We start from the raw sequence: 13,678 nt of genomic DNA on the forward strand, positions 1-13,678 counted from the left end.
AACAATTCCAGTTCTCTGTGCTATCGTTCGGCCTAGCCACTGCACCTTTACCAAGGTGGTGATGGTGATGCCAGTGCACTTCCACAAAGCTGGGATTCAGGTGCACCCATATTTGGCTGTTTGACTCATCAGAGCTCCGTCCAAGGAGGATGGCAAGCAGGCGGTTTCGAGAGGGGTGCAAATCCTCCAAGACTTTGGCTTGATAGTCAGTTTATAAGAACATAAGAATAGTCTTACTGGGTCAGACCAATGGTCCATCAAGCCCAGTAGCCCGTTCTCACGGTGGCCAATCCAGGTCACTAGTACCTGGCCAAAACCCAAGGTGTAGCAATATTCCATTCTACCAATACACGGCAAGCAGTGGCTTCCCCCCGTGTCTTTCTCAATAACAGACTATGGTCTTTTCCTCCAGAAACTTGACCAGACCTTTCTTAAAACCAGCTACGCTATCCGCTCTTACCACATCCTCTGGCAACGCGTTCCAGAGCTTAACTATTCTCTGAGTGAAAAAAAGTTTCCTTCAATTGGTTTTAAAAGTATTTCCCTGTAACTTCATTGAATGTCCCCTAGTCTTTGTAATTTTTGACGGAGTGAAATATCGATCCGCTTGTACCCGTTCTACTCCACTCAGGATTTTGTAGACTTCAATCATATCTCCCCTCAGCTGTCTCTTTTCCAAGTTGAAGGAGTCTTTCCTTGTACGAGAGGAGTTCCATCCCCTTTAGCATCTTGGTCGCTCTTCTTTGAACTTTTCTAGCGCCACTATATCTTGAGATAAGGAGACCAGAATTGAACGTAATACTCCAGATGAGGTCGCACCATGGAGCGATATAGGGGCATTATAACATCCTTAGTCTTGTTAACCATCCCTTTTTTAATAACTCCTAGCATCCTATTTGCTTTTTTGGCCGCCACCACACATTGGGCAGAAGATTTCATCGTATTGTCTACGATGACACCCAGATCCTTTTCTTGGGCGCTAATCCCCAGGGTGGACCCTAGCATCTGGTAACTGTGATTCAGGTTAATCTGCCCAATGTGAATCACTTTGCATTTGTCCACATTAAATTTCATCTGCCACTTGGACGCCCAGTCTTCCAATTTCCTAAGGTCCGCCTGAAATTTTTCACAATTCGCATGCGTTTCAACAACTTTGAACAGTTTAGTGTCATCTGCAAATTTAATCACCTCGCTCGTCGGTCCAGTTTCCAGATCATTTATAAATAAATCAGCTTCAATCATCTCAGCACCTGGGAGTCTTGATTGACATGGCACCAATCCAAGTGTTTCTTTCAGAGCTGCACAGATTTGAGCTCCAGAAGCAGATTTCAGAGCTGAGGCTGGCTCCTATGGCGTGACATTATCTGCAGGTCCTGGGGTTGATGGTGGTGACCATAGAGGTGGTTCCTTGGGCCAGAGCACACATGAGACCCCTCCAAGACTCTCTCCTCTCTCGCTGGTCCCCTCAGACGGACTCATTACAGCATTCACTCTCCCACAGTTCTTGCATAGAAGCCAGTAAAATATTACTGTACAGGCCTAGCAGTAAATCAACTCTCGACAAATATAACAAAGCATGGAAGGAATAAGGGGCATAAAAAGCAGACTCAAAGAAAGTAGGGGGTGTATTGTTGTTCCCCAACAACCAATCCTTTAAGGCCTAGATTCACTAAAGATAGCAACTCAATTGCTATTGGCCGATTCTCTGGCTGATTTTCAAACAGCGATTGATTCACTATCAAGTTTGCATGCAAATTAAATCATTTGCATGTAAACTCACTGACTCAATCACTCTGTGAGGTACGGGGAGGGGCCTAAGGCCCTGATTGGCTCAGGCGCCTTGGGCTCCTCCCTTGGGAAGGGGCCTGAGACGTCTGAGCCAATCAGGGACTTAGGAAGGAGCCTAAGGAAGTCCCTGATTGGCCATTGTTTTGGCTCTATGCAACACTCTAAAATAACACTCAGTAACTTACTTTGGAATCAACCTCAGTTTGATATTTTGCAATGATTCCCAATCTCCCAGACCTTGCTCCAAATCTTGTTTCCTTCTCTGTTTTAAATTGCAATAGGTTTTAAAGTTTATTTGATTTTAATGCCGCTTTAATAGAACCAGGGAGTGAGTATTTTTTATAAGCTTTACACGTTCCTCAGATTTATACTAATGAAGCTCCCACGTGTTTAACAGTGCAGATACATCTATACAGGGGGCACTGAATGATGCTTGGCAAATAGAGTATCTTTTGAATCTTTGGAACTTTGGTTTCTGAGATCATAAATCTCATAGGCAAATTTGGCTATGAATAATGTGAATTTGTTGATTGAAAATGCTTATCCGTGATCTCTTATTTTAAAGTGTTGATCTCCTTGTGATGAACCTGATTTTCCCACAGTTGTACAGAGAAGGAACTTTTTTGCTTATGGTTTTATTCCTTTCTTGTAGGAAGATGTAAAATCGTTAACAGCTCATGTAATTGAAAATTATTGGAAAGCACTGGAAGATATAGATTATGTACAAACTTTTAAAGGTTTAAAACTAAGATATGAACAACAAAGGGAAAGGCAAGATAATCCCAAACTTGACAGGTATGTTTTTTACATCTACTAAAGCATTTAGTGTGTTTTGTCCTAGCAGGACTTCCTGCTCATTTGGAACTATAGTACATCATGGTGATATGAATCTTCATATACAGCTGCTTGCAGATTTTTGCCCCCTTACCTCTGTTTACCTACTGTGGTTACTGCACCGATGGGCTTGAACTGAGGACCATGCACCTTCCAAATCCTTGAAATTATGGACGCTGAGATCAGCCATTAGGTTTTGTTAAGAATGACTCCCTTCCTACCCCTGCCCAGTGGCTGAGAATGCTACCTCTGTAGTATCCTCAGCAGATCTGTAAATCTACATGTCTGGGGTATCGAATATGGGATCTTTGCAGTGATCGTGCACAGCACTGCCAGTTTAACCACCATGTTGGCTCCTTATTGAGATATTTAATGCCGAATGAATTTTTGAGGATTTGAGATTGATTTTAAAACCATTTTATAGTATTTTCTTAAGATAGTCTTTAAGTGTGATAAATATATTGAAATTAGCTGACTCTTTATGTTCATAACAAGAGTACAAGAGTGAACAGGTATATCTATCTGGAATTAGATACATCATCTACATGAGTGGAACAGCCTTCCTTTGTCCTCTCCAGCCCAGAATGTCCATTTCCTTTTGTGTATAGTATAGAAAGAGTTTTTTTTTAATGTTATTGCATGGATAGCCTCTAAACTAAAATCCTGATGGATTATACTAAAATGGATCTTCACTCTTTGGAAGAGTGTGAACAAATAATTAGAAAACAAATGTTCTGTCCATCAGTTATTTCATTTTGTATATGGGTGGATGTGAGTTTTTATGTATTAGTATGACCAGCACTAAGCACTTTGAGGACAGTGAGTTTAAGTTTTGGAGATGAAAATGATGTAAGTTGGTTCCTGCTCACTAAATTCAGAATGGCAGCCACCGCCTTGTCTTCTTACCAGAAGTGAAGTGAGCAAACCATAATAGGGAAAAAGCTCCATATAGTGCTGCCCGATTAGAATCGATTCACCGATTCACCTCGGATGAATCGGTTTGAATCAATTCATTTGCACAAAAAATCGAACTCACTGATTCAAAGGTCAGCCCCCTTGAGACCCGCTCACGTTCAGGCTTTCTTTCTGCCGCGGATGCCGGAGTCCTTCATCTAATGTAACTTCCGGTTTTGCGAAGGAGGAGGAGGAGGGAGGAGGAATATGGAGCCTATTTCTTTGGGGATGCTCAAGGCCTGGGGAAGCTGAGAATCGGGGGAGCTGGGGGGAATAAGGAGACTTTATTTGGGGACTAGTCTTTAAGCCCGTTACATTAATGGGTGCTAGAATAGATGTCTTGTCTGTCTTTCTTTCTTTCTTTCTTCTGTCTCTCTACCTCCTGCTGTATTTCTCTCTCCCTGACCCCCTTTCTCTGTCTGTCTTTCTGTCCCTCTTCCGGCCCCAGTGTCTTTCTTCCTTTCTTTCTGTCTCCCTCCCTCCTGCTGTCTGTCTGTCTTTATTTCTATCTGTCTCTCCCTGCTCCATATGTAACATTTCCTCCCCCCTTCATTTCTCTGTGCAGCATTTCCCTCCCCCGACCTCACTTCCCTGTGCAGCAACAGCAGCAGTATTTCCCTCTGTGTCCATTTCTTTGAGCAGCAGGTCCCTGTGCAGCAGCATTTCCCCCAACCCCCCCTTTGCTTCCCACGGTGTGGCCTACCATCGCACTCACAGTGGTCAAGGAGATCGAGAGGGCACAGCAGGAAAACCGGCACTACCGGTAGAAGTTTATTTTTAAGTTTAAAGTTTACGCCGTGGCTCCTTTCACCATCGCTGCCTGCGTCGGAAGCCTTCTCAAACGCAGGTGCGGCTCGTGAGAGGAGCCGCCGCAGCACCTTTTCCTGGATTTAGGTTTGCGCGAGGTGGATAGCAGGTAGGCCAGTGGTTTAAGGCCCGTCTTCCATTTTACTTGCCCCCGAGCGCCAATTCTGTGCACGTGTCTGCCGCCAGCACTCCCAATGACCTCCTCGCGGTCCAATGCAGTCAGCCATAGCGATGTTTCTCTGACGGTGGGTGAGTGAGGGTGGGAAGGGGGAGTCACGGCGTGTTTGCTGCCTCTGTTAATCGGCCACTGCCACAGCTAAGCGCGCATGCGCACTCCTACCTGCGGTGCCCTACAGCGCATGGAAAATGGGAGCACGCAGGTGGGAGTGCGCATGCGTGGCTTAGGGTTTTATTATATTAGATGCTCTGGAGAAGCTGAGAATCGGTGAGGGGGAATATGGGGCCTATTTCTTTGGTGATGCTCTGGGCCTGGGGGAGCTGAGAATCGTGGGTGCTGGGGAGGGGGACTATGGGGTCCTTTCTGGCCCGATTTCCTTGATATTGCCTTATTTAAACAAAATATTTAAACTTAAAAAGCTATGTTATTGACATTGAATCGAAAAATCGATTCAACAGGGTTAATTGAATCTAAATATTTTTCACTGAATCGAGCAGCACTAGCTCCATAAGTTCAGGGATAGAAGAAAGGAGTCAGTGTGACTTAGTAAGATAGAAAGCAGTCATGGTAAGTAGGAAACGGTAGACCAAGGCTGTATACAAATATCTTTTTTTGTTGTTGTTCTATAGCATGCGTTCCATCCTGAGAAACCATAGGTATCGGCGAGATGCAAGGACTTTGGAGGATGAGGAAGAGATGTGGTTCAACACGGATGAAGATGATCTTGAGGATGGAGAAGCAGTAGTGCCTCCATCTGACAAATCAAAGAATGATGATGACATCATGGACCCTATTAGTAAATTCATGGAAAGAAAGAAATGTAAGCATGAGAGAGGAAAAGATGAAGTTATGGCTTTCTAAAGAATGACTTTTTACATTTACACTTGCCTCATTCATAGGAGGATTTATGTACTTTATACTTATTTATGTAACCCTCGGGAGAGCTTCAAACATTTGTGAATTTTTGCTGTCAAATTGGGAAGGGGGGGGGTTAGCCCCAACAGTGTTACTTTTTGCGTCTTTAAGCTTATAACTCAGTTTGAACTGGAAATGGGTTCCAACACCACAAGGTTTCATTTACAAATGCTTGGATGATCATTTTCCAACCTGCTCAAATCTATTGTTGGAAGAGTTTTATTCTTTAAATGATTTTTAAATTTGAAATACATTTTAAGCATAATTAAAGTATCACACTGTAGAGAAAAATTAAAATGGAATGAAAGTTATGAGCATGTTTCCTACTTTAAGCAGACCAAGAAAGAAAAGGTGAAAGCAATAATAAAGGAAATATACGAGTAGAGTGAGCTTGTAAAGATTCCTAGATCATTCCAAAACAAACAAGGAAATTTGTCTGCTGAAATTTAGTGGTAGCTTCAGTCATGGATATTTTTGAATAAGGAAAAGTTGCAATTGAAAGGGCTCTTAAGTTATGTGACAACATTTTCATAATTCAGACTTTTATAGAAAAATCAAGTACTGTATTTGATATAACAGAATAAAAAAATTTCCTCCTTTCTTGAATAGTGTGGCAGGTCTCTGTCCTACAAAGAACACATATTGATACTGAAAAATTAGTGTAGAATCAATCTCTGTCCTTTTGAACATGAAGTTTTTTTAAGAGTGCACTATTCTGTTTCTTAAACTTCTCCAAAATAGCATTCTCCATATTAAGAGGGAGAGTCCTTGATCATCTTGGTCTTTTCCCATCCTTCTCTTTAACTTAGCCTTTAGAAAATAGGCTTTACTATTTGGGAGGATTACTTTACTGGATTTTAATGATATTTATTTATTTAAAAATTTGTATGCCGCATAATAACTATGCAGTTTACAAAATTACAATCATACATATTTAAGAAATGCTAAACATGTTTCAACAAGACACACAAGAAGACAAATAACGGTATCATCATTAAAATCTTTAAATTCATCCTACAAGATCCCATAAAATCATGGACAGGAAGGCATTAACAAAGAATAGCATTAACAAATAATTGCATTTTCAGCATTTTCTTAAAGTTCAATCTCCCATCACAGAATCGCATAATACCAGGCAGCGCATTCCAGAGCTTGGCGCCAGCCACAGACAGCATTATTGCCCCAATTTTAACATGAGAAACTATCATCTTACCCTCTAAAATGCTGCTTTAGCAAAGACAAAGCTCCAAGTTCAGAGCTTTGGAGGGAAATTCCAAATTTTGCTCTTTCTATTCCCCATAACAATTGTAAAAGGCAAAAAGAAGAACCATAGCTGTGGGTACTTGAGATGAGCAGAATCTTTAAACCGCTTACTGCTTGGCCTCACATTATTATTGTAAATATCATGTTCTCAGTTACATCTAAAACTGAATAATTTTATGACTTGACTTGTATAATTTTTTAATTTAACAAATTCATGCGATGTCAGAATTTATTGGTAAATGAATAACTCTTAATTTGTGATTCACCTATTCAGATTGCAGTCTGAAACAACATTTATTCTGTCTGTGACATAAGTGCCAGGCACTGCCAGCTCTTTGGTGCCTGAGCACCCCCAATATTTTTGGGACCTCAAATGACCGCAGATGTCCTACTAATACTACTACTATAGTGATGTACAAAGGGGAGGGGGCGATCTGCCCCAGATGCAGCTCATTGGGGATCCAGAGTCTGGTCTCTCCATGCTGCAGCCTTCAATCTTTGGGCCACCAGCAGCATTAATAAGCTGAAAATGCTGCCTTCAGCGGTCCTAGAAGCTTTCACTCTGCTGCAACGTCCTGCCTCTGCAGGGACAGGAAGTTGAAGATGAGGGGAAACTTCCGGGTCCCCCAGAGGCAGCATGTTCAACTCAGTAACGCTACTGGCAGCCTAAAGCTTTCAAGCAGCAGAGATAGAGGTACGAGAAATGTTGCACCCAGTTGGAGGGAGGGAAGGGATAAAGGAGAAAGACTCCTTTTTGTAGATTTGGGAACTGGTTAAAATATAAAAAATACTCCAACTGTACTCTGTAATTTGATTTAACTTAGTAATATTTCCTGGAATCCAACTACCCTTGGAAGTGATTGATTCTCTCTCCTCAAAATGTGGACTTTAGTCACTAGCAGTGTTCCCGCTAAGCTGCGCTGGGGTGCGCTCACGCACAAAATATTACCTCGCAGCGCACAAGTTTCTCGTCACAGCGCACACAGTGTAGAGCACAGTTCTTCAACCGCCGGTCCGCAAACAAAATCTTGCCGGTCCGCGAAGGATTCGGTCCCCACCGCAACGAAAGGCCGGCGTCAGCTGACTTGCAACTTCCTGTTGCAGTCGCTGTGCCGGGACTCCTGCCTTCGCCGGGACTCCTGCCTTCCACCGCGTTTGCCTCCTGCCTTGTCTCCGCACCTCCAGACCAGCAGCGGCAGCTGTGTATGCTTTTAACTTCGGCACAGAGCTGCCCCTAATCAATAGTTTAGCGCGGTTTCATAAGGCAGCCTCGGGGCCTTTGCTAGGCCGGCCCACATCGCATCATCGAAGCGGGCCGGCTATCAAAGGCCCCGAGGCTGCCTCATGAAACCGCGCTAAACTATTGATTAGGGGCAGCTCTGTGCCGAAGTTAAAAGCATACAGAGCTGCCGCTGCTGGTCTGAACTCTTGGGCCGCTGAAGGAGGGCAAAAAGCAGCTGTCCTGGAGGTTTCCCTTCCTCTCGCCTTTACAGGTTCCTTTTTTCCACCTTTTTTTTTTTCCTTCAAACGGCAACGGGCCCCAGCATCGACATCAATCAAGTAAGTTCCACTGTCAATCAAGCGGTTCTGCTCGGCCAAAGCTTCCCCTGTGACATGAGCCACCCTCAGGGGAAAGAAAGTGACCCACAAAGGTGAGGGGAAGGGGGGCAGATGATGGAAGTTGGGGGGGGGAGAGAGAGAGAGAGAAGGGGCAGATGATGGAATGGAGGAGATGAGAGAGAGAGAGAAGGGGACAGATGATGGAAGTGAGAAGAAGGGAGAGAGAGCAGAAGGCAGATGGATGTCAGTTGAGAAGGGAGAGCAGATGCTGAATGGAAGTGGGGAAAGAACACATACTGGATGGAAGGAGGAGATAAATAAAGGGGGAAGAAAATAGTAAGATAATGGAGGGGTGAGGGAAAGGGGTGACAAGCTGTGTGTAGACACAGTGAAAAGAGGGAAACGGGACTAAATAGTAAGAAAGAATTTAATTTAGATGGAGGCAGAAAATAGAGAAGGAAGACCAGAGAAGAAAAGGGAAGAGAGAGCAGAGAATGATCAGATCTGAGTGGAGGAAATGAGAAGAGAGATATGCTAAAAACCACAGGGGGGAGGGAAGGATAGAGATGCCAGACCATGAGGGGAACAGAAGGAAGATGATGGATGCTAGACCAAATTGGGGGGGTGGGGGGGGGGCAGGAGGAGAGATGGCAGGGAAAGACAGACAGTGAATGGAAGGGGCAGATGCTGGACTGAAGAGACAGAGAAGGTTATCATGCTGCTGTACCGGGCCATGGTACGCCCTCACCTGGAGTACTGCGTCCAGCACTGGTACTTTAAGAAGGACACGGTACTACTCGAAAGGATCCAGAGAAGAGCAACTAAAATGGTTAAGGGGCTGGAGGAGTTGCCGTACAGCGAAAGATTAGAGAAACTGGGCCTCTTCTCCCTTGAGCAGAGGAGATTGAGAGGGGACATGATAGAAACATTCAAGGTACTGAAGGGAATAGACTTAGTAGCTAAGGCAGGGAGAACGAGAGGGCACTCTCTAAAGTTGAAAGGGGATAGATTCCATACAAACGTAAGGAAGTTCTGTGGTAGAAAGCAACATATTTATTTGGCTCATAACTAGTGTGGAATTATTTTATAATTTGTATTATTAGTTTCCTCTTTTTGGATTGTTATATTTCCTTTCAAGCATTGATTATTCAACTTGTAAAAGCATAAATAAATTTTAAAAATATAGAAAATAATGGGTACAGGTGATTCGGTCAGTTGTGAAATGGAGAAAGTTAAATATTCAAGTACCACAAGATCTGCATGATTTGTAAATGGAACAAATGAGGTGATCAAACACAGAGTTTATGCCAAGTTGTTTAAACCTAAAGCAGATTTCAAGAGGTTGCAAGAGGCCCTTGGAAGACTGGGCATCCAGAAGGCATTTGTTGTGGATACTTGTGAAGTGTTGCACAGGGGGGAAAATAACCTAAACTATAGCGATACAATGCTAGATTCCATATTAGAAGTCACTTACAAGGAAAAAGATTTAGGTGTTGACGTGGACAATATGTTGAAATTCTGTGCTCAGTGTGCAGTGGCAGCCAAAAAAGTAAATAGAATTTTAGGACTTATTAGGAAAGAAATGGAAATAAAACAGATATATTGCCTCTGTAATTACAGGTGCAAACTACAGCTTGAATATTGTGTAGTTCTGGTCTCTCCATCTCAAAAATTATATATGGAATTAGAAAAGATACAGGGAAGAGATACCAAAATGATAAAAGGGATGGAATGATTCTTCTATATAGAAAGGATAAAGGAGGATAGCTTGGAGAAGAGATAGCTGAGAGGAGATACATTAGAGCAGTGGTTCCCAACCCTGTCCTGGAGGACCATCTGGCCACTCGGGTTTTCAGGCTAGCCCTAATAAATATGCATGAGAGAGATTTGCATATAATGAAGTGACAGGCATGCAAATTCATTAGGGCTATCCTGAAAACCTGAGTGGCCTGGTGGTCCTCCAGGACAGGGTTGGGAACCACTTCACTAGAGGCCTATAAAATTCCTAACTGGAGTAGAATGTGTAAACCTGAATCAATTGTTTAGCTTTTCAAAAAGTACAAAGATTAGGGGACACACAAGTAAGTTTACATAAGTATATTTGAAATAAATTGTATAAAATATTTTTTTAATCTGTGCGTTATTGAGCTCTGGAATTAATTGCCAGAGGATGTGATAAAAACAGCATACCTGAGTTTACATCATTAATAAGGTGGGAAATCCACAGGCAATCCCTGGGAGTAAGCAATATGGAATGTTACTACTTTTTGGGTCCTTCTGGGATACTTGTGACCTGAATTGACCACTTTTAGACAAAAGGTCCATTAAATCCAGGATTTTATTTCCTACTTAGAACTATGGCAATTGCTAAGTTCTTATAAGCTAGAAATTTAGATACTTTCAAAAATAACATTTTTCCTCTGAAGTAAATTGGAATCATTACTAGTATTTTTTTTCTATTAACTTTTAATTGGGTTATTTAAACGGGTATAGATTGAATTTTTATGCTTCATTTTAAGTCTAGAATGTTTAGATGATGATGTAGTTCTATCATGACTGAATATGAATCTTTAAATATATCGCTAACCAAAAATTTTTAATTCTTTATTCCAGTGAAAGAAAGTGAAGAAAAAGAAGTGCTTCTAAAAACTAATCTGACAGGACGTCAGAGTCCAAGTTTTAAACTTTCCTTCTCTAGTGGTACTAAAACGAACCTCACCAGCCAGACTTCTGCAAGTAGCCTACCTGGCTCTCCAGGATCTCCTGGCTCTCCAGGATCTCCTGGTTCTCCAGGATCTGTTTCTAAAAGCACACCTCAAACGGCAGCTATCACTACTAAGGTACTTCTTAGGGATAAAAATCTGGCTTAATATTTACAAAACCTTTTGTATTTTCATATGTTTTATGGAACTTTCAAGTAACACAATGTTTATAAAGCTTCAGATTTATTCTTAATGCAGTGACAAATGCAAATAAGGATGTAGGTGTGGTAGATCCTGATCGATTTTCAGAGGATTTTGTTTCTGAAGAGTTAGCTAAACTGAAGGTGGACAAACAGTGGAGCCGGATGGTATACATCCAAGGGTACTGAAGGAACTTAGGGAAGTTCTGATGGCTCCACTGGCTGAACTTTTCAATGCTTCTTTAGAGTCAGGAGTGGTATCGGAGGACAGGAGAAGGGCAGATGTGGTCCCTGTCCACAAAAATGGAAGTAAGGAAGAAGGTAGGGAACTATAGGTCGGTAAGTCTGACTTCTGTGTTAAGTAAATTAATGGAAACACTTTTGAAACAGAGAATAGTGATGTTTCGGGAATCCAGTGGATTACAGGACCAAAGGCAACATGGATTTACTAGAGTCAGATCATGTCAGACAAATCTAATCAATTTCTTTGACTGGGTGACCAGAAAATTAGATAGAGGGAGTGCACCAGATGTGGTGTATTTAGATTTTAGCAAAGCTTTTAACAGTGTTCCACATAGGCAAATAATAAATAAACTGCGTGCCCTTGGTATGGGCCCTTAAGTGATGGACTGGGTCAGGAACTGGTTGAGTGGAAGGCGACAAGAGGGCAGTGGTCAATGGAGATTGCTCTGAGGAAAGGGATGTTACCAGTTGTGTGCCTCAAGGTTCTATTCTTGGTAGAGAGCTGCATGGGAATGGGGACCACGGGAATCCCATGGAGTCCGTGGGAATCCCCTCCAGGTCCTTGGGGATCCCGCGGGGACCCCTCCAGACTTGCGGGGCTCCGGTGGGGATGGTTCGTCTACGTTTGGGGATCCTACGGGGATGGTGCCTTCCTCCGGCGTACTCCCTCCCTCCCTCTTTTCAGGCCTCCAGCAGTATTCGTTCCTCCACATCTTTTTGCGCAAACTTGAGTTTTCCTTTATTTTGTTTGGGGGGAAAAAAAAACCTCACCTAAATGGTACCTTGTACCCAATTACCTTAACACTCGAGCCTACTCAATTGCTTGTTCCAACCCTGTAATGAGTTGTATTTACTCATTAGTTTCAAGTTCCATTAGTTTTCAAGTTTCACACTCCATTCATTATGATATCCTTAGAACCTACCATGTACACAGTAAATACTATGCTCTTCTTATTCAAAGTTCCAACGACTGCTCTGTTGGATTCTGGTTTACGTAGTACTATGTTTTACTACCACACTATGTATTTTCTATTTTCTTCCACTGTATCATACGATCACATACCTCAAGCAGTATGCGCTCTCCCCTTGCTTTTTCTACCTGTATTTCTACAAGGCACACAAAATGTTTTTGTTCACACGTTTCCACTTCTTTCCTACTGGCCTAGTGGACTTTCTGTTCCACTGCAAATTTCTTTATCTTCTACTTTTGTGAAATTCCTCATACCGTTGTTTCCTCCAATTCAGATAACCCAAATTGTCTCATTATTAACCATAATTTTCAACCTCAGGTTGCATGATTGTTTCTTGCATTCTTCTACCTAGCCAACATCTTTCTTCCATTGGTGGCCCTAACCTTGTTTCTCGCTTCTAAACAAAGTCCTAAGAAATAACTCACAAGACCATAAGCCTGTTTCCATTCTAGTTCTCCTGATCTCTGATCTTTGGTTTTATCCTAGAACAAGCAGGCAGCATATTCTCATATGTGGGTGACGTCATCCAGAGAGTTCCAGTATGGACAGTATTAAAAGTGTACTGTCATGTTAAGTTTAAGAAACTTTGCGACTGCCCGCACCGCGCATGCATGACTGCTCGCAGTACCTCAGTTCTTTGTTTTCTGCGAAGTACTTTTTGAATGGACTCCATTCAGTCTGTGTTGCTTTCCAGCTTTCAAGTTTTTTCTACTTTTCTTTTTGCCTTCAGTATTGATCTTTCTTTCTTTAAAAATTTTTTTAAAAAAGCTACAAATATGTATTTTTGTCTTTTTTCTTGAAACTTTTTCCATCCATGTTGAAACTGTTGACTGGTTTTTAAAAGTGCTATAGGTGCCAACGCCCTATTTCTATTACCGATCCTCATGGTTGGTGTCTACAGTGTTTGGGCCCTGAACACCAAGTTGAATCTTGTGCTCGGTGTTCCACCTTACAAAAGTGCTCCATCAAGGCCCATCACATTCAACAGGTGAAGTTCTTCAGCTCAGCCATGGACATCACCAAATCTTTGAAGCAGTCACCATCAGAAACTCCTGCATCTGCATCGATGTCAACATCACAAGAATGTATAGCATCAGGGAAGCCAGCTAAGGCATCCATTTCCCAGCAAGCGTTGAAAGACTTAACAGCATCAAGCCTCTTGATGCAGACCAAACACCGATGCCATAATTCTCCAGCTTTGCAGGTTGTCTCTCCTTCACAGTGTACATCTTCATCGAGGTCACCCGCTTCGAGACAACCTAC

General features: G+C 42.4%; 1 protein-coding gene across 4 annotated transcripts in view; it reads left to right on the forward strand.

The window, feature by feature from the left end:
• The window catches only part of PPP4R3A (protein phosphatase 4 regulatory subunit 3A), a 220,116-nt gene that overhangs the window by 185,745 nt on the left and 20,693 nt on the right, over nt 1–13,678 (forward strand). For all 4 annotated transcript variants that reach the window (XM_033952661.1, XM_033952662.1, XM_033952663.1 and 1 more), the window contains 3 exons: nt 2,441–2,583; nt 5,191–5,381; nt 10,913–11,139. In XM_033952661.1, the coding sequence (XP_033808552.1) occupies nt 2,441–2,583; nt 5,191–5,381; nt 10,913–11,139 (561 nt within the window). The remainder of the gene's footprint in view (nt 1–2,440; nt 2,584–5,190; nt 5,382–10,912; nt 11,140–13,678) is intronic.

The sequence above is a fragment of the Geotrypetes seraphini genome, chromosome 7 (assembly GCF_902459505.1).
Source record: "Geotrypetes seraphini chromosome 7, aGeoSer1.1, whole genome shotgun sequence".
NCBI classification, from domain to species: Eukaryota; Metazoa; Chordata; class Amphibia; order Gymnophiona; family Dermophiidae; genus Geotrypetes; species Geotrypetes seraphini.